Source organism: Schistocerca serialis, chromosome 10 (assembly GCF_023864345.2).
Source record: "Schistocerca serialis cubense isolate TAMUIC-IGC-003099 chromosome 10, iqSchSeri2.2, whole genome shotgun sequence".
In the NCBI taxonomy this organism is placed as follows: Eukaryota; Metazoa; Arthropoda; class Insecta; order Orthoptera; family Acrididae; genus Schistocerca; species Schistocerca serialis.
Window position 1 is genome coordinate 143,543,569 of NC_064647.1, and position 19,847 is coordinate 143,563,415.

The 19,847-nt window shown below is 45.3% G+C and overlaps 1 protein-coding gene across 4 annotated transcripts in view; it reads right to left on the reverse strand.

Annotated features, from left to right (window-relative positions):
- The window catches only part of LOC126424745 (protein sprint), a 551,880-nt gene that overhangs the window by 243,536 nt on the left and 288,497 nt on the right, over positions 1–19,847 (reverse strand). For 2 of the 4 annotated variants that reach the window (XM_050087463.1, XM_050087462.1), the window contains exon 2: positions 8,889–9,216. The exons of the other annotated variants lie outside the window; for them this stretch is intronic. In XM_050087463.1, the coding sequence (XP_049943420.1) occupies positions 8,889–9,082 (194 nt within the window). In that variant the 5' untranslated portion in view covers positions 9,083–9,216. The remainder of the gene's footprint in view (positions 1–8,888; positions 9,217–19,847) is intronic. 4 annotated transcript variants of the gene reach the window in all.

Here is a 19,847-nt window from a genome sequence, read left to right on the forward strand (position 1 = left end):
GGCAGGTCGTCCTAGCGTCTCTGAAGAAGTGCATGCTGTTGCCACGTAACAGTGATCGACGTCGTACGATTCGTGAGCTCGCCCACGAAACCGGATTAGCGCGTACGACTGTGCTTCACATCCTGCAGGAATGCCTGGGCATGCGAAAAATTGCATCAAGATGGGTTCCGCATGACTTGACGGAAATGCAGAAATGGATGCGTTAAGACGCTGCTCAGACGCACTTGGAGCGCGAAGGAGAGGCTTTGTTACGCCGTATCGTAACACTGGGTGAGACATGGGCCACCCGTACGAGCCAAAACTGAAACCCCAAGCCAACGAATGGCTTCATTATGGGTCGCCGCGAAAGTCGAAAGTGCGTCAGAGCCCCAGTATGGTGCTTTTCGTATACGACTGCAATTGGTGTTATCCTAACGCATTACGTTCCCTCACGGCAGACCGTCAATGCACAATATTACTGTTCGTTTTTGAATTATCACCTGCGACCAGCTTTGCGGAAGAGGCGGCGACACTTCCTGTGCAACCCACACATCATTTTGCACGACAATGGGCGGGCGCATACAGCGCAAGCTGTGGCTGCTCTGTTCGGTGGATGGGACTGGGAAGCACTGTACCATCCACCATACTCCCCAGACTTAGACCTTGTGAATTTGATTTGATTCCGAATATGAAGGAAGCACACCGTGGCATTCGCTTCAGAACTGTTCCAGAGATTCGACAGGCAGTTAAGTAGACCGCTCCATTCGCACCATCAACAGAACAGGCTCTGCTAACGGTATAGTACGCCTTCCACATCGTTGGCAACGGGTGCTACACAGCGCTGGTGACTTCTTTGAAGGACAGTAACAGGTGCAAACATGTAACTCTTTTGTATCGGTTGTGAATAAATAGTTGCCACTATTTAAGTTCCAACCCTTGTGTTATTGGCACTCGGTCTACTGAAAAATATCGATATATTGTGGGAAAAATATCGACGTACAGGCCTATAAAAGGAGACTGTACATTGTAAATATACTGACGATTTTAGAGCTGTATTTTTAAGTATGCATTTATTATTAGATATTCTGTACATCAACAAGCTAGCAGCCTGCATATTCCCCTTGGAGCAAAAACTTAAAGGAAAACGATGCACGTTCACGTTTCGCCATAACTTTTCTAACAATGGTAAATTCACGTAAGTGGCACAGTAAAAGGTTGTAAGTAGGCTGTTTGGGTTTTTATGTTGGTAACGCCACGTAGCGCTCTGTATTAAAATCGCTGACTGCGCTGTGTGCAGTCTGTGGCTGGTTGGACTCGTTGTTGGATGTTATTCGCCAGTGCAGTGTGGGGCAGTTGGAGGTGAGCCGCCAACAATGTGTGCACGTGGGGAGCAATGTGTGGAGGTGGGGAGAGAGATGCCAGAGTTTCGAGATGTTAATATGAGCGGACGATCTGGACGTGTGTCCGTCAAAAAAAAAGAAAATATGTTAAATACATTGTTTGTTCTGTGCCAAAATCTTTCATTTGCTAACTATATGCCTATCAGTAGTTAGTGCTTCAGTAGTTAGAATGTTTTATCTAGCTGGCAGTATTGGCGCTTGCTGTATTGCAGTATTTCGAGTAACGAAGTTTTTTGTGAGGTAAGTGATTCATGAAGGGCATAGGTTATTGTTACTCAGGGCTATTCTTTTGTAGAGATTATTGAAGGTGAGACTGCGTTGCGCTAAAATACTGTGTGTCAGTTTAGTGATGATCAGAATAAGTAAAGAGAGAACTGTCTGAGTACGTTCAGTTTCAGTCTGGAGTTTGAAAATCAAGTAACGTAGAAGTTTTACTAGCATAGTCGTTCTTTACATTCAAAGGGGAAGTTTCAACGTGTCCGATGAGTCCGTCGTTCGGTTTTGTCACATATCGGATGTGTTCGGAACAGCTCATGTCGATTTCCCCGTTCTTTCATTTCCGCAAACGCTAGCGACTCGGCAGTTGTAGTGTCAAAACTACGTGGTGAAGTTAAACATTACAGTTTCTGTAGACAGCGCCGAGCGCCGATTACGTCAGCATTTACCCTCTCACGTCTCCGCCTAGAGCAAGGACCAATCGTCAATTCGATTTTTGTTTATCATTTTCAGCAAATGTTTTTGAAAAAAATGATCATATGGCATTGTTGGCCAGGAGGTCCCGTGCGGGGGAGTTCGGCCGCCGTATTGCAAGTCCTCTCTAGTTGACGCCACTTCGGCGACTTGCGAGTCAATGATGATGGACACACAACACCCAGTCATCTCGGGGCAGAGAATATCCTTGACCTCGCAGGGAATCGAACCCGGGACCCCGTGCGCCGGAATGCTGACGTGAAGAAATAGAACAGTAGTCGCGTGAAAAATTGTGTTTTTGTTCAAAACTGTATGGGAAATCTGGTTATTCCATTCACACAGCCACCCCGCACTGCAATCGGACATCTGTTTTGTGCCACGTATACTTGCTTCACACAGTCAAAGAGACAGACTGAACGTGATGGAAGCTGATGAAGTAGCAAGACTTCTTAACAAAGTGAAGGTAAAATTATGTTTACTGCAATTCCAAATATTTAGCGAAAACTGCGAAAAAATATAAAATAAAAATATCGGCACTCGATACTGCCAGTTCGGTATTGATATATTACGAGATATTTCGCACCATACAGATGCCTACACGTCGGTCAGGGCGCCTGAAGATGTATTGTAGCGTTCAAACTGGTCGCTCAACAAAATAACAACTGTAAATTTGGACGGACGTTTGACGGTGTTGTGTTTCGACATTTTTTACAAACAAGGACATCATGTTTCACGGTCACTGTCTCATTTTACCGAGGTAATTAAAACATACCTCTGGCATACATTCAGTATCCCCCGTTAGTCGTAGTCTCATTTTTTGCGACGCATAATTTTCTACATCTACACTACATACATACTTCGCAATCCACCATACGGCGCGTGGCGGAGGGTACCTCATACTACAACTAGCATCTTGTCTCCCTGTTCCACTCCCAAACAGAACGAGGGAAAAATGACTGCCTATATGCCTCTGTACGAGCTCTAATCTCTCTTATCTTTGTAGTCTTTCCGCGAAATATTAGTTGGCGGCAGTAAAATTGTACTGCAGTCAGCCTCAAATGCTGGTTCTCTAAATTTCATCAGTAGCGATTCACGAAAAGAACGCCTCCTTTCCTCCAGAGACTCCCACCCGAGTTCCTGAAGCATTTCCGTAACACTCGTGTGATGATCAAACCTACCAGTAACAAATCTAGCAGCCAGCCTCTGAATTGCTTCTATATCCTCCCTCAATCCGACTTGATAGGGATCCCTAACGCTCGAGCAGTACTCAAGAATAGGTGGTATTGGTGTTTTATAGGCGGTCTCCTTTACAGATGAACCACATCTCGCCAAAATTCTACGAATGAACCGAAGACGACTATCCGCCTTCCCCACAACTGCTATTACATGCTTGTCCGACTTCATATCGCTCTGCAATGTTACGCCCAAATATTTAATCGACGTGACTGTGTCAAGCGCTACACTACTAATGGAGTATTCAAACATTACGGGATTCTTTTTCTTACTCATCTGCATTAATTTACATTTATCTACATGGTGTTACAGAAAGGTACGGCCAAACTTTCATAAAACATTCCTCGTACACAAAGAAAGAAAATATGTTATGTGGACATGTGTCCGGAAACGCTTACTTTCCATGTTAGAGCTCATTTTATTACTTCTCCTCATATCACATTAATCATGGAATGGAAACACACAGCAACAGAACGTACCAGCGTGACTTCAAACACTTTGTTACAGGAAATGTTCAAAATGTCCTCCGTTAGCGAGGATACATGCATCCGCCCTCCGTCGCATGGAATCCCTGATGCGCTGATGCAGCCCTGGAGAATGGCGTATTGTGTCACAGCCGTCCACAATACGAACACGAAGAATCTCTACATTGCACTGAAATGAGGATTCACACATTGTTGGATGAACCATTCGCAGAAGTGTACCCGTGGAGGCCAATCAGCTGCTGATAGTGCCTGCACACGCTGTACATGGTACGGAAACAACTGGTTCTGCCGTAGCACTCTCCATACAGTGACGTGGTCAGCGTTACCTTGTACAGCAGCAACTTCTCTGGCGCTGACATTAGGGTTATCGTCAACTGCACGAAGAATTGCCTCGTCCACTGCAGGTGTCCTCGTCGTTCTAGGTCTTCCCCATTCGCGAGTCATAGGCTGGAATGTTCCGTGCTCCCTAAGACGCCGATCAATTGCTTCGAACGTCTTCCTGTCGGGACACCTTCCTTCTGGAAATCTGTCTCGATACAAACGTACCTCGCCACGGCTATTGCCCCGTGCTAATCCATACATCAAATGGGCATCTGCCAACTCCGCATTTGTAAACATTGCACTGACTGCAAAACCACGTTCGTGATGAACACTAACCTGTTGATGCTACGTACTGATGTGCTTGATGCTAGTACTGTAGAGCAATGAGTCGCATGTCAACACAAGCACCGAAGTCAACATTACCTTCCTTCAATTGGGCCAACTGGCGGTGAATCGAGGAAGTACAGTACATACTGACGAAACTAAAATGAGCTCTAACATGGAAATTAAGCGTTTCCGGACACATGTCCACATAACATCTATTCTTTATTTGTGAGTGAGGAATGTTTCCCGAAAGTTTGGCCGTACCTTTTTGTAACACCCTGTATATTTAGAGTTAGCTGCCATTCTGTACACCAATCACAAATCCTGTCCAATTCATCTTGTATCCTCCTACAGTCACTCAACGACGACACCTTCCCGTACACCACAGCATCATCAGCAAACAGCCGCACACTGCTATCCACCCTATCCAGAAGATCATTTATATAGATAGAAAACAACAGCGGACCTACCACACTTCCCTGGGGCACTCCAGATGATACCTCACCTCCGAGGAACACTCGCCATGGAGGACAACGCACTGGGTTCTATTTTCAATTATCCTCGTGGAAACGTGGTAGAATCTGGCCGCATCGGTGGTACGGACCATTCGGTGCAGGTGTGTGGCTGCGGGACCAGCGGGCGGCGGACGCGGTCTCGCTTTTCCGCGAACATCATCCGCGTCCCCGCGCGCCAGGGCCTGACCTTGATCGCCTCGCGCGGGGGAGAACGGGAGAAAGAGTAAAAATAGAGGAAGCGAGCGGCCGAGGCAGAGGCGGAGGCGAAGCTAGCGCCGCCGCACTGGATCGCTGCCAGCAGCCCGCAGTAACTCCGTCGGCCGGCGCATTCCGCTACGCGTCCCGCCTCTAATTACGAGCCGAGCTGCCTAGCCGCCTAGCCGCTGCTGTGTGGCCTTGGAGCGCTGCGATTCGTGCCGCACACTCCGCGCGTCGACGGCGCGCTGTACCGAGCCAGGCCCCCAAGTTCTTCCTTCCTCATTACCTTTTCCTCCTATCTCACTACGTTCCACGTCGTCGTACTACGTCTCTGACGTCACTAGCAGTTACATCTTAAAAGGAATCCGCCAGTCTTATTTATCTGCTTCGGACTGACTTTACCAGATACTAACGAGGGAACCTCCCCATCGCACCCCCCTCACATTTAGTTATAAGTTGGCACAGTGGATAGGCCTTGAAAAACTGAACACAGATCAATTCAGAAAACAGGAAGAAAATGTGTGGAACTGTGAAAAAATAAGCAAAATATACAGAGTAGTTCAAGGGAAGATAGGCAACATTAAGGACCATAGGAACGCAGGAGCGCCGTGGTCTCGTGGTAACGTGAGCAGCTGCGGAACGAAAGGTCCTAGGTTCAAATCTTCCATCTAGTGAAAAGTTTAATTTTTTATTTTCAGTTTATGTGACAAACACTTATGTTTTCATCACTTTTTTTGGAGTGATTATCACATCCACAAGAAAACCTAAATCGGGCAAGGTAGAAGAATCTTTTTACCCATTCGCCAAGTGTACAAGTTAGGTGGGTCGACAATATATTCCTGTCATGTGACGCACATGCCGTCACCAGTGTCACCCTAGACTTCACACACATCCATGGCCAAGGCAGGATTCGAACCTGCGACCGTAGCAAAAGTTAAGATAAACTGAATTTTTTCAATCAGAAACGACACTATTCTCTCAGTTTCTTTTGCTCCTTATTTACTGTCAAATGGTTCAAATGGCTCTGAGCACTATGGGACCCAACCGCTGAGGTCATTAGTCCCCTAGAACTTAGAACTAGTTAAACCTAACTAACCTAAGGACATCACAAACATCCATGCTCGAGGCAGGATTCGAACCTGCGACCGTAGCGGGCTAAAAGTCTGGCCACCCCTGCTTATAGTAAAAAGCAAAACGCGCCTGAAACGAGAAAGATGCTTTTTTTTACAAAACTAACACAAAGTTACAAACAATCCTGTTGGCACAACATCCGCAACTGAACATTATAGCAGAGGTTGAAAATACCACTTCAGTTGTATGTTACTTTATTTTCACTAGACCGATTTCGGACTTTTATAAGCCCATCCTCAGGTGTCATAGCTGTACTGTGGTCCCCGAGCGCCGCGTGTACCAGGCAACCTCTGCTAACACAATGTTTTTATTCCTTCTTCCTTTAATCTTTTAAGGGGGGGTAGGACGTCAAACGGGCCGACTTGGAGCAGGAGAGGCACCATAGGACATTTTATTTTCTACTGTCTATACATTTACAAATAAATTCATAAAACTTTGCCAGTATGACCAGGATGGATTCAGGATTCACACTCATAGCAGTGGAAGTGCAAAAACATAATAAAATATTTTTTAGATATGAAATTTCATCATTTTTTCACTTACTGTTGGCTCCATTTGTTGCTATAGGTACATTTTTCTTCACAAGTACGAGAGATTCTTTGATGAATTTTGCACAGCATACAAAACATACTTACAGGTGTATGAAACTCTAGAATTTTCCAAATCAATTATCTGACTTTTTACCACAGTCTTAATAAACTACAAAATCTGATATTTTTAAGCATAAAGTTTAAAACGTAACTGCTCATTGATTCTTTCACAAATTAAATAGATTCTAGAGTTTCAGACACCTTAAGTATGGTTTGTATGCTGTGCAAAATTCGTCGAACAGTCTCTCTTATTTATGAAGAAAAGTGTACCTATAGCAACAAATGCGTTAATAGTAAGTGAAAAAATGATGAAATTTCACATGCAGAAAAAATTATTTTGTTATGTTTTTGAACTTCGGCTGCTACGAGAGTGAATCCTGAATCCTTCCTGGTCATGCTGACAAAATTTTATGAATTTACTTGTAAAAGTATAAACAGTGGAAATTAAAATGTCCTGTGGTGCCTCTCCTGCTCCAAGACGGCCGGTTTGACGTCCTGCCCCCCTTAACGTCATTCAAGACGAAGCAAGTACAGTAAGAATTAAACCTCGCGTAATAGCCACGGCGTAGCATGGAACCCAGCATACTGCGCAGCTCAGCATGGCAAACGCCCCTGTGAAGTTGGACCAAGAAGGCGCGGACGAAACTACTACGTTGGCGCTACGGGAAGTCCTCTGTGAAAGAAGCGAGGAGCACGTAAGACGAAAATGGCAAGTGCGGATGCGTAGGGGGTAGTCAAGTCCTAGCGGTAAATATCTTCCGTCCCACGGAGTCGTAACTGGGTGGGCCCGTTTAACACCGACGCAAAGGAAGGTCTCGGCGCTTGTTCGTGACGTCACGTCAGCTAGGCACGGCGAACGCCAGGTCTGTTCAGGCATATTCATAATGGTGGTGTCTCCGACACAGCAAAATGTGAAACTATTGGCGGTAGTTGACCAACACACATTGTTCTGAGAGATTTCTGCAATGAATTAATTGTGCAATTCATTACACTTCTTAACAAATAGTGTACTCCTAAACTTAAATTTCAACCTATTTCAAGGATTGACATACAAAAACAACTTCATGGTCCAGCAGCAACAGAATTCGTGCTTCTTTAACTTATTTGTAAATCTGAGGAAGTTACGTTTGTACTGGGTTGCGTTTACAAGAAACTGTGAACATATTGGTGCTCTTCTTTAGGTATCTTGGTTGACTATGGGGTGAGGAGCACAGAATGTTAATGAAATATCTTGCGATTGTACACGTTGGGGGAGGGGGTGGGGGGACAGAAGAAGAGGCAAAAGAGAGATACTTGTTTTATCAAATAAAATTTTTTCATCTTATAAAGTTTCTCGTTTCAGTTACAAGAGGGGAATATCTACCTTTTTTAATGTGCATGTTTAAAAAAGTTTAAGCTCAGCAGTATTTTCGATGTATGAAGCTATTTCGTTTCCCGTTTGGAATTCCTTTCGTTGATAATGACTGTAATCGAATGACTGGCAACAGTTGGACATTTACACATGTAAAGTAGTTCCCATTTCCAGTGACGATGTCAAACGAAAATAAATAAATAAAAGAAACGAGTTCATTGCAAGGGGGTCGGGGTAAGTTTCGATAAAAAAATGGATCAAGTAAATATAGTTACTTGAATGTAAAATTTCCGAAGCTTGCAATGGGGCAAAGCATCTTCTCATATTGATCCACGTTTGTTTCGACAGGATTCAGTAATACAGAACTATGATCTTCATTTGTAGCTTTACGATAGTAAGAAAATCTTTCATCTAAATAAAACCGCAGAATCCAAAACAATACCAAACAGTTTGTCCAAAAATAAGAGATTTATAGTGATAAGCACGCCCACGCGTTTCTGCCTGCAACAGACCTGGCGCTCGCCGTGCCTAGCTGGCGTGACGTCACCAACAAGCGCCGAGGCCCCCCTTTGAGTCGGTGTTGGCCCGTGCCGCCGGCTGAGGGAGTGGAGTGGAGTGGGCGCCAGCGGACGTGCCTGCTACTCCACCTCTATCGCACGGGCCAGACTCACCTGTGTCCCGGCTCGGCGTACCACCACCACGAACAGCCGTTGTTGTTCCCGCTGGCCGGGCGGGCGCGCGCTTTCACGGCGGCGACGTCCGCGTCGTCGCTGCCCGCGTGGTGGTGGTTGTTGTTGTTATTGTTGTTGTTGTTGCTCTCGTCGCAGTTCGCGTCATTGTCCAGCTCCACCAACGGAGGCAGCATGGCGGCCGCACACGCGCACTAACGTACACGATTCACCGAGAGACGACGCCGCGCTCAGTGGAATCCCTAAGCCGGCCAGCGGACATTCCTTCTAGCCTCTTCCTCCCACGAACGCCAACAGCATACTAATGTTCCTAAAATCAAATGCCAACTTACTACAACAGCAACTTCAGGAAGCTCCAGGGTGAGGGGACAGAGGAAGAGGAGCAGGGGAAAAGACGATGATGATGATTATTATTATTATTATTATTGGTTTGTGGGGCACTCAACTGCGCGGGTATAAGCGCCTGTACAAATTCCCAACCGTTGCTCAGCCCAATCTCGCCACCTGAATGATGATGAAACGATGAGGACAAGACAAATACCCAGTCATCTACGCTACGGACGGGGAGAGACGGAACAGTAGGTACTCTTAAAACGTCCAGCCGAGCGGTTGATTTCATTTTCATGCGTAACGTAACCACCACCGACCCAGCTATATTCTTCAGGAGAAGAGCTGTATTGTAACGTGTATTCGCTGCTTGAGCTACAACCAGACTACTTTTTTATCGTGCCATGTCCCTAAAGGTTCCCGTGAACGAGCAAAACGGCTTGTCAAATTCACCCTTATCTAGCTGCGGATTTGTCAGTTTAACCACACTTTCAAGCAGACGTGTTGGTATTTTGACAGTAGTGACTGTGGCCACAAATGCAGACAAAGCTGTTCTGGCACTGCAGCAGCAGAAGAAGAAGAAGAAGAAGAAGAAGAAGAAGAAGAAGAAGCTGTGGTCCTGGGAATGGCTTGAGAGATTCACCCAGGAAAACATGCTAAAGTAAATCTTACTATCAGGACACTAAAATTCATCAACTTTCTTCGAATCGACATGAAACTTTTAATATTTTGTGAAGAACGCCGTAAAGTCAAATTCGCTCTTACCTAACCACGGTTGTGTCAAACGAGAATGTGCGCTTACCGAAAAGTCTGTCTATTTAACCTTACTTTTGAAGTAGGCGCTTTTCTTGTGTGCTATATTCTGACTGCAGTAGGAATGGTTGCAACATTGACTCCAGTGCTCTGTTTGGAGAAGAAGAAGAAGAAGAAAAGAAGATGCTGGTCCAGGAAAATGTTTAAAATGAGAGAGAATTACACACATGAAAATCACTTAAAGGAATTGGTACACTCAAACCCTGATAATTACATCAATTTTCTGCAAAGGTACAGCGAAATTTTTAATAACTTGTTCAGAACGTCGTGAAGTCAAATTCGCTCTTATCTAACTAGTTACTTCGCCATCATACTGTAAAAGACCGGCCGGCCGCTGTGGCCGAGCGGTTCTAGGCGCTTCAGTCCGGAACCGCGCTGCTGCTACGGTCGCTGGATCGAATCCTGCCTCGGGCACGGATGTGTGTGATGTCCTTAGGTTAGTTAGGTTTAAGTAGTTCTAAGTTCTAGGGGACTGATGACCTCAGATGTTAAGTCCCACACTTCTTAGAGCCCTTTTTAAGACCACATAAGTATGCGAAAACTTACTTATCCTCTTCTGCTTGCTTCTCTAATGACAGCTCAGTAAAATACCACAATGTGGAAATATACAGCCCATATTTTCCGTGGAACAACCGAACGTCGTTATTTTATTTTATTGCACTTTCGCTTATATGATATGTGTACAATACTGATTTTCTTCCCGACCTCTTCCTGTGTAATATATGGCTGGGAACAATTGGATACTGCTACAACATTAGTAATTGCTGGTGCTATTTTGTTTTTATCCTTAATCGCAATTGCCACAGCTGTGGAAACTCACGATACAGTGAGATAAATTTTATTAGAGCTATTTATCACTGAACAAATGCAGCGAAACATCAGCACAAACAACATCCGCGATCTTGCCAAATTTGTCTTATTCCTGGTCAACTCATGATACACGCACCATATTTGACAAACACGTGGAACAGTTGTCTACGCGGTCAAATATTTCGCAAACAAAGTAAAATTTGAAGAATTGTTGCATCTTGTACGGGGACCTTAAAGCAGACGTGATAGCCATTGCAGGGTAACCCATCGCTTTTCAGCCATAGGCGTATGGATATTTTGTTGGGTTGTGGCGCAGTTTGTTTATCACATTGGGGATTGCTGGATTACTGCTGTGTCCACAGCATACATAGTAGAGCACCGGGCGGCCTATGACTCAGGCGCAACACGCTAAGTGCAAAAGACAAACGACTACATATGCATCCGCCTAACGTTACGCAAATAATTCATAAATGGATCTGCCAAATGCGAATCTAGGCAGACACATGGCTCTACTCGCGATAGAAGACAGCCACGTGAGAATAGTCGGTTTGAAGACAGACGGGACTTCAACAGCCAACAAAATCCAAAACGGACATTGTGCAAGTGACGATATTGTGCAATTATTAATCTTAAGGGGTACATTGCAAGAGAACATTGTGCCACACACTATAGTGGTTAAGAAACTGGACTCTGTTCGCGACACTGAATTACGATCATCCTTCAAAACAGACAAGCTCTATCAATAGTAATTAAAAACAAAAAGCTCTAGTGTAAAATGGTCCTGAAGGCTAACCACAGGTACGTCAGTGTTTCGTGAAGCTTTGTGCTTAACATCCCATCAACGTCTATTTAACAAAATAATAATAATAATAATAATAATAATAATAATAATAATAATAATACGTTATCAGACGAAATGTGACAGGATGAGGTCTTCTTGGTAGAGGGGACGCAGCACAGGGTGTCTTGGCCATTGTGAGCGGTCTTGCCGTGCAGCCTGAATATTTTATGGCAGATAGTACGCACCACGTGTAGTCTCCCTACACTGGAAGTTTTCACCAGACGTACCACCGCACGTGGCCATAATATGTGGACATTTACCATTTTTGTGTAGTGGCTTGTTATGAGCCGGCTACCTCTACATTGTACACTGTATATATATACAGGGTGGTCCACTGATAGTGACCGGGCCAAATATCTCACGGAATAAGCATCAAACGAAAAAACTACGAAGAACGAAACTCGTCTTGCTTGAAAGGAGAAACCAGATGGCGCCATGGTTGGCCCGCTAGATGGCTCTGCCATAGGTTAAACGGATATCAACTGCGTTTCTTTTTTTTTAAAATAGGAACCCACATTTTTACGACATATTCGTGTAGTGCGTAAAGAAATATGAATGTTTTAGTTCGACCACTTTTTTCGCATTGTGATAGATGGCGGTGTAATATGCGCAAACGTATAAGTACGTGGCATCACGAAACATTCGGCTAGTGCGGACGGTACTTGCTTCGTGATACATTACCCGTGTTAAAATGGACCGTTTACCAATTGCATTATTTAAGGAAACAGGAAGTGTTCAGTCACATGTGAAACGTCAACCACGACTTGCAACAAATGATGATGCCCAAGTAGGTGTTTTAGCTGCTGTCGCGGCTAATCCGCACATCAGTAGCAGACAAATTGCGCGAGAATCATCTCAATAACGTCGGTGTTCAGAATGCTACATCAACATCGATTGCATCCGTACCATATTTCTATGCACCAGGAATTGCATGGCGACGACTTTGATCGTCGTGTACAGTTCTGCCACTGGGCACAAGAGAAATTACGGGACGGTGACACATTTTTTGCACGCGTTCTATTTAGCGACGAAGCGTCATTCACCAACAGCGGTAACGTAAACCGGCATAATAAGCACTATTGGGCAACGGAAAATCCACGATGGCTGCGACAAGTGGAACATCAGCGACCTTGGCGGGTTAATGTATGGTGGAAGGATAGTTGGCCCCCATTTTATCGATGGCAATCTAAATAGTGCAATATATGCTGATTTCCTACGTAATGTTCTACCGATGTTACTACAAGATGCTTCATTGCAGGACAGAATGGCGATGTACTTCCAACATGATGGATATCCGGCACATAGCTCGCGTGCGGTTGAAGCGGTATTGAATAGCATATTTCATGACCGGTGGATCGGTCGTCGAAGCACCATACCGTGGCCCGCACGTTCACTGGATCTGACGTCCCCGGATTTCTTTCTGTGGGGAAAGTTGAAGGATATTTGCTATCGTGATCCACCGACAACGCCTGATAACATGCGTCAGCGCATTGTCAATCCAAGTGCGAACATTACGGAAGGCGAACTATTCGCTGTTGAGAGGAATGTCGTTACACGTATTGCCAAATACATTGAGGTTGACGGACATCATTTTGAGCATTTATTGCATTAATGTGGTATTTACAGGTAATGACGCTGTAACAGCAGGCGTTCTCAGAAATGATAAGTTCACAAAGGTGCATGTATCACATTGGAACAACCGAAATAAAATGTTCAAACGTACCTACGTTCTGTATTTTAATTTAAAAAACCTACCTGTTACCAACTGTTCATCTAAAATTATGAGCCATAAGTTTGTGACTATTACGGCGCCATCTATCACAAGGCGAAAAAAGTGGTCCAACTAAAACATTCATATTTCTTTACGTACTACACGAATATGTAATAAAAATGGGGGTTCCATTTTAAAAACGCAGTTGATATAAGTTTGACCTATGGCAGCGCCATCTAGCGGCCCAACCATAGCGCCACCTGGTATTCCCCTTCAAGCTAGAAAAGTTTCGTCTTTGTAGTTTTTCGTTTGACGCTTGTTTCGTACGATATTTGTCCCGGTCACGATCAATGGACCACCCTGTATATATTACCGAAAAAGAGACGGAAATTTCAGAACCAAAATGCGTCATGGTGCAAACATTTCCTAGTTGCTCTGAAGATCTGTAGACTTGTGGGAATGTAGGCCAGGAACTGTGTGAGAGAAAAAAAGAGGTCAGCCAAACCCGCGGTGAGTCGTGTTTAGCAGGTTGGAAAAAAACCCTGGCAGGGAGCCACGGTAAACTCTCGCCAAGGAAAGCGACGCGGATTTCCGCAATGCCTGACAAGTCGGCGCACCCTCTCTCAATCTCTCTCTCTCTCACTTCAGTAGCAGAGCATCTCGTGGCGCGCGATAGTCGGAAACGCAGAAGTGAGGCACGGCTTCCTTCCTTCCTCACAGCTACGTATTCCTTCCGAAAGCACCTGTTGCGCAAACACTGGGAGGTACGTGAGACAACAGCGAGAAAGACGACAAAACCGCCACAGAGGCTGCGACAAGTGCCTGAACAGGCATCTACTGGAGGCGTGATTATGCCTGCCTTTTCAGTTACAAACACGTCTCACTCTAAACGGCACAGCGGCCGAGGGGACCCGACTGCGATTTCAAGAACCGAGAGACACACAAGATGGCATTCTTCTCCTTTTATTGATGATGAAAATAGCGAGCGTTCATCACAAAAGGTGAGTGATTTGAGTAAGTGCAACGGATGAATGTCGCCGATGCCGGAGGCTGAGTGAGTAGGCAGTAGCGAGTTTCTCCTCTCACCGCGCTTAGCAGACAGAAAAGGCCTGGCAAAGGCAGCGGCAGCTGATAAAGACCCATGCCTGGGAGCGACAACATCATGGCGAATGTCCCGGCTCAGCGAGAAAAACACATGTCATGTGCTTTAACGGCGCATTGGAAATAGATAACAAGGCACGCAATACATCAAATATCAGGGTATATAATTCCTCTCTCTCTCTCTCTCTCTCTCTCTCTCTCTCTCTCTCTGCAAATAATACTTAAGTGCCTGGCAGAGAGTTCATTGAACCACCTTCACTATAATTCTCTATTATTCCATCTCTAACAACGCGCGAAAAAAAACGAATAACTATATCTTTCCGTGCCCTCTGATTTCCCTTATTTTATTGTGACGATCGTTTCCCCTACGTAGGTCGGTGTCATCAAAATATTTTCGCCATCGGAAGAGAAACTCGTTGACTGAAATTTCGTGAGAAGATTCCGTCGCAACGAAAAGATTTTGTTTTAATGATGTCCTCCCCAAATCCTGTATCATTTCAGTGACACTCTCTCCCTTATTCCGCGATAATACAAAACGCGCCGCTCCGTTAATCCTATCCGGTAAAGACCCCACACCGTGCAACAGTACTCCAAAAGAGGCAGTCTCTTGAGCAAATCTATTACATTTTTTAAGTGTTCTGCCAATAAAACGTAGTCTTTGGTCTGCCTTCCCCACAACATTTTCATTACGACATCGACTGAATTGTTTCCCGCATCCTACGACACGCTTTATATACGAGAGTTGGAACTATAATAGTGGCAACTATTTATTTACAGCTCATTCAAAATAGATGAGTGTTTGAAAATTTTACTGTCCTTCAAACTATTCACCAGCATAGTGTATAGCCCGTTGCCAGCGATGTGGCATATAAGGGAACCTCCCCATCGCACCCCCTTCAGATTTAGTTATAAGTTGGCACAGTGGATAGGCCTTGAAAGCTGCACACAGATCAATCGAGAAAACAGGAAGAAATTGTGTGGAACTATGAAAAAATTAGCAAAATATACAAACTGAGTAGTCCATGCGCAAGATAGGCAACATCAAGGATAGTGTGAGCTCAGGATCGCCGTGGTCCCGTGGTTAGCGTGAGCAGCTGCGGAACGAGATGTCCTTGGTTCAACTCTTCCCTCGAGTGTAAAGTTTAATTTTTTATTTTCAGACAATTATCAAAGTGCAGGCATAATCAACTTCGCTCTCCAAAATTCCAGGACATGTTCAGATTTGCTTGGACATATGCAGGATTTGACAGTCTGCACACGGAAAAATTTGAAAACGTTAAAAACATATGTTTTGACAGAGCATAGGGAAAACTGTGCGACTGTGAAACTGTTGCATTCATTTGTTGCAGTTTACTTCACAAACTCTTATGTTTTCATCACTTTTTTGGGAGTGATTATCACATCCACAAGAAAACCTAAATCGGGCAAGGTAGAAGAATCTTTTTACCCATTCGCCAAGTGTACAAGTTAGGTGGGTCGACAACATATTCCTGTGATGTGACGCACATGCCGTCACCAGTGTCGTATAGAATATATCAGACGTGTTTTCTTGTGGAGGAATCGGTTGACCTATGACCTTGCGATCAAATGCTTTCGATTCCCATTGGAGAGGCACGGCCTTTCGTCTACTAATCGCACGGTTTTGGGGTGCGGTCGCAAAACACATACACTAAACTTATTACAGTGAACAGAGACGTCAATGATCGAACGGACAGATCATAACTTTGCGAAAATAAAGAAAGTAAACTTTTCACTGGAGGGAAGACTTGAATCAAGGACCTCTCGTTCCGCAGCTGCTCACGCTAACCACGGGACCACGGCGATCCTGAGCTCACAATATCCTTGATGTTGCATATCTTGCGCATGGACTACTCACTTTGTATATTTTGCTTATTTTTTTCATAGTTCCACACAACTTCTTCCTGTTTTCTCGATTGATCTGTGTTCAGTTTTTCAAGGCCTATCCACTGTGCCAACTTATAACTAAATCTGAGGGGGGTGCGATGAGGAGGTTCCCTTGTTAGCAGTGCCAGTTGTGTAGACAGTTCGAGTCGTGCGGTCTATTGCCCGGCGAATTTGTAGCAGTTCTGAAGCGAATGCCGTGAAGTGTTCCCTTCAGTTTAGAAATCGAGTTGAACTTACGAGGGCTTAAGTCAGGGGAGTGCAGTGGGTGGTATAGCGCTTAGCAGCACCATCAGTAAAACAAATCAGCAACAGCTTGCACTGTACGTGCTCGACCATTGTCCTGCAAAATGATGGTCAGGTCCTGCAGAAAGTGTCATCACGTCTGTCTCTAAGCTTGTCAGAGGTTGTGTTCCAAAAATGAACGGCATATAGAGACAGATGTGATTACAGAAGTGATGACCATTACGCCAAGTGGCTTCGACGTGTATTGTAGTTACTGGAAACCAATAAGCACGTAAGTCTGGGCACAAAAATTATACATGCAGGATTGAATGGCAACAGTTTTCAGTAATGAAAAGCATCGTAGTTGATACCTACATCTCTTTCACCGCTAAAATAAATATAGAAAAAAAGGAAGAAAAAAGCTTTTCTGTGCCAGCACCCCCTATAGAGGTGTGCTGGTCGTACAGACCCTGTGGGCAGTGCAGAAACGTCCAGCTCAAGAGTACAGACGTGTGGGGCAGTTCCGGCCATGCCCCCCCCCCCCCCCAATTACGCAACTGCTGCACACGACAAAACTGCCACGCCACTCACTTTCTCCTCGCTAATTACTACGCGGTCCAGCCAGGAGGCCTGGAAACCGGAACACACACACACACACACACACACACACACACACACATACACACACACACACGAGAGAGCCGGGCAATCCATGACTATGCATATTACCACAGAATTCCTCACGATCGTACAGTGTTACACGGCCTCTAACATGTATTCGATTCGGCGACGAAGACAGAGCGCTCCAGTTTCTTTAGCTATACGATGTCCGGGTGCAGACATTGCTGATTAGATCCCATAGCTATACCGAACTGCAGGGATGTGGGCAGTTATATTCCACTCGTTCTTCCACAAAATCGCAATCATTATCTATGGGAATATGATCGATTGATTCAGAGGGTCAGAAACGTATGCGTGCATCCCCGTGAAAGCGAATGTTCTCGTCTTGAAAAACGCAGACGCACAAAAATGGTTCAAATGGCTCTGACCACAATGGGACTTAACTTCTGAAGTTATCAGTCCCCTAGACTTAGAACTACTTAAACCTAACTAACCTAAGGACATCACACACATCCATGCCCGAGGAAGGATTCGAACCTGTGACCGTAGCAGTCGCGCGGTTCCAGACTGTAGCGCCTAGAAACGCTCGGCCACCCCGGCCGGTGCAGACGTACACAACATAATCATGAAGATGCACGAGGGGTAACGCAACACTGTTTCTTCTCGGCCAATTTCGGTTGGAAAAATGCAGAATTTGTTACGGGTCATAATGAAATATTCCCTCTTCAGCCTCTACTGTCTCATGAAGTTCCAGTAGGTGCGGCGCTATACGTATGTTTCAAAATGGCATCGGTGCTTTCGAAGCAGAGAGCTGTCATTGAGTTTCTTTTGGTGGGATACCAGGGAATCGGAGATACTCGTAGGCGCTCGCAGAACGTCTACGGAGACCTGGCAGTGAACAAAAGCACGGTGAGTCGTTGGGCGAAGCGTCCGTCATCACTGCAAAAAGCTCCGCAAACCTCTCCAATCTGCTGCGCGCCTGCCGGTCGCACGCAGCTACAATTTCAGCACGTTCGTCACCACAAAAATTCGAACGAACTTCTCCAAATGTTCAAATGTGTGCGAAATCTTATGGGTCTTAACTGCTAAGGTCATCAGTCCCTCAGCTTACACACTATTTAACCTAAATTATCCTAAGGACAAACACATACACCCATGCCCGAGGGAGGACTCGAACCTTCGCCGGGACCAGCCGCACAGTCCATGACTGCAGCGCCTTAGACCGCTCGGCTAATCCCGCGCGGCGAACGAACTTCTCCTTCTCCACGACAAAGCAAGCCGCCAAACACGTCTGCGCAGCCGAGAGCAGCTTACAAAATTTGAACTAACTGTTCTTCCTCAGCCACCGTACAGCACGGATCTCGCACCTTCCATCTGGGCTAGTGAAGAGTGCACACCGCGGGAAGCAGTACCTGGATGATGGGATGTTATTGAAGAAGCAAGATCTTTGATCCGACTTTGAGCGAAGACTGTGTTGGAGAACAGTTTTGTAGGCAAAAGGGTGGGGAGTAATCTGGTGCATTCGAATCCTGAATAAAGCCAAATTGCTTTCAGAAAAAAATGTGTTGCACTACTTCTCGAACTTCCCTCGTAGAAGAAAGGCGTACACTCGCTTACCGAGAATGTTGTGCTTCATGCTCACGGCAAACAAGGCCCAGGTATGGTGTGAAAAACGCCCTCGAGACAAGCACCTCTGGCTTGAACTGTACCCTCCACACACTTCGGCTTGATCGCCTCACTTGGCCGAGGCTGCACTCGACTCCTCGCAGCATTTCGAATCAGGCGAAATGGTGAGCCTATACGACTCCAGTCCAGTGTTGTTTGGCTGATTGCGGACATACAGACATATGTGACGTGGCGGGCAATGGTCTTTTGCGGGGTACCTTAGTCCAAACGTCCACTGCACGGAGTTCCAGTGGAAATATTCGCTCGCTGGTTGATGTGGACCTCTTATTCAATACCTCATCCAGAAACGCACCCTCTTGAAACCTGGACAGAAACCTACGCCGCGATGCAGAGCGCCTCTCTTCCAGAGTCTGCCACTTGAGTTTGCTAAACATCTCCGTAACGCTATCACGCTTAACCCTGTGACGAAACGCGCCGCTCTTCTTTGGATCTTTTCTATCTCCTCCGTCAACCCGACTTGGTACGGATCCCACACTGATGAGCAATTCTCAAGTATAGGTCGAACGAGTGTTTTGTAAGCCACCTCCTTTGTTGATGGACTACATTTTCAAAGGACTCTCCCAATGAATCTCAGCCTGGCACTCGCCTTACCAACAATTAATTTTATATGATCATTCCACTTCAAATAGTTCCGTACGCATACTCCCAGATATTTTACAGAAGTAACTGCTACCAGTGTTTGTTACGCTATCATATACTCATACAATAAAGGATCCTTCTTTCTATGTATTCGCAATACATTAAATTTGTGTATGTTAAGGGTCAGTTGCCACTCCCTGCACCAAGTGCCTATCCGCTGCAGATCTTCCTGCATTTCGCTGCAATTTTCTAATGCTCAACTTCTCTGTATACTGCAGCATCATCCGCGAAAAGCCGCATGGAACTTCCGACACTATCTACTAGG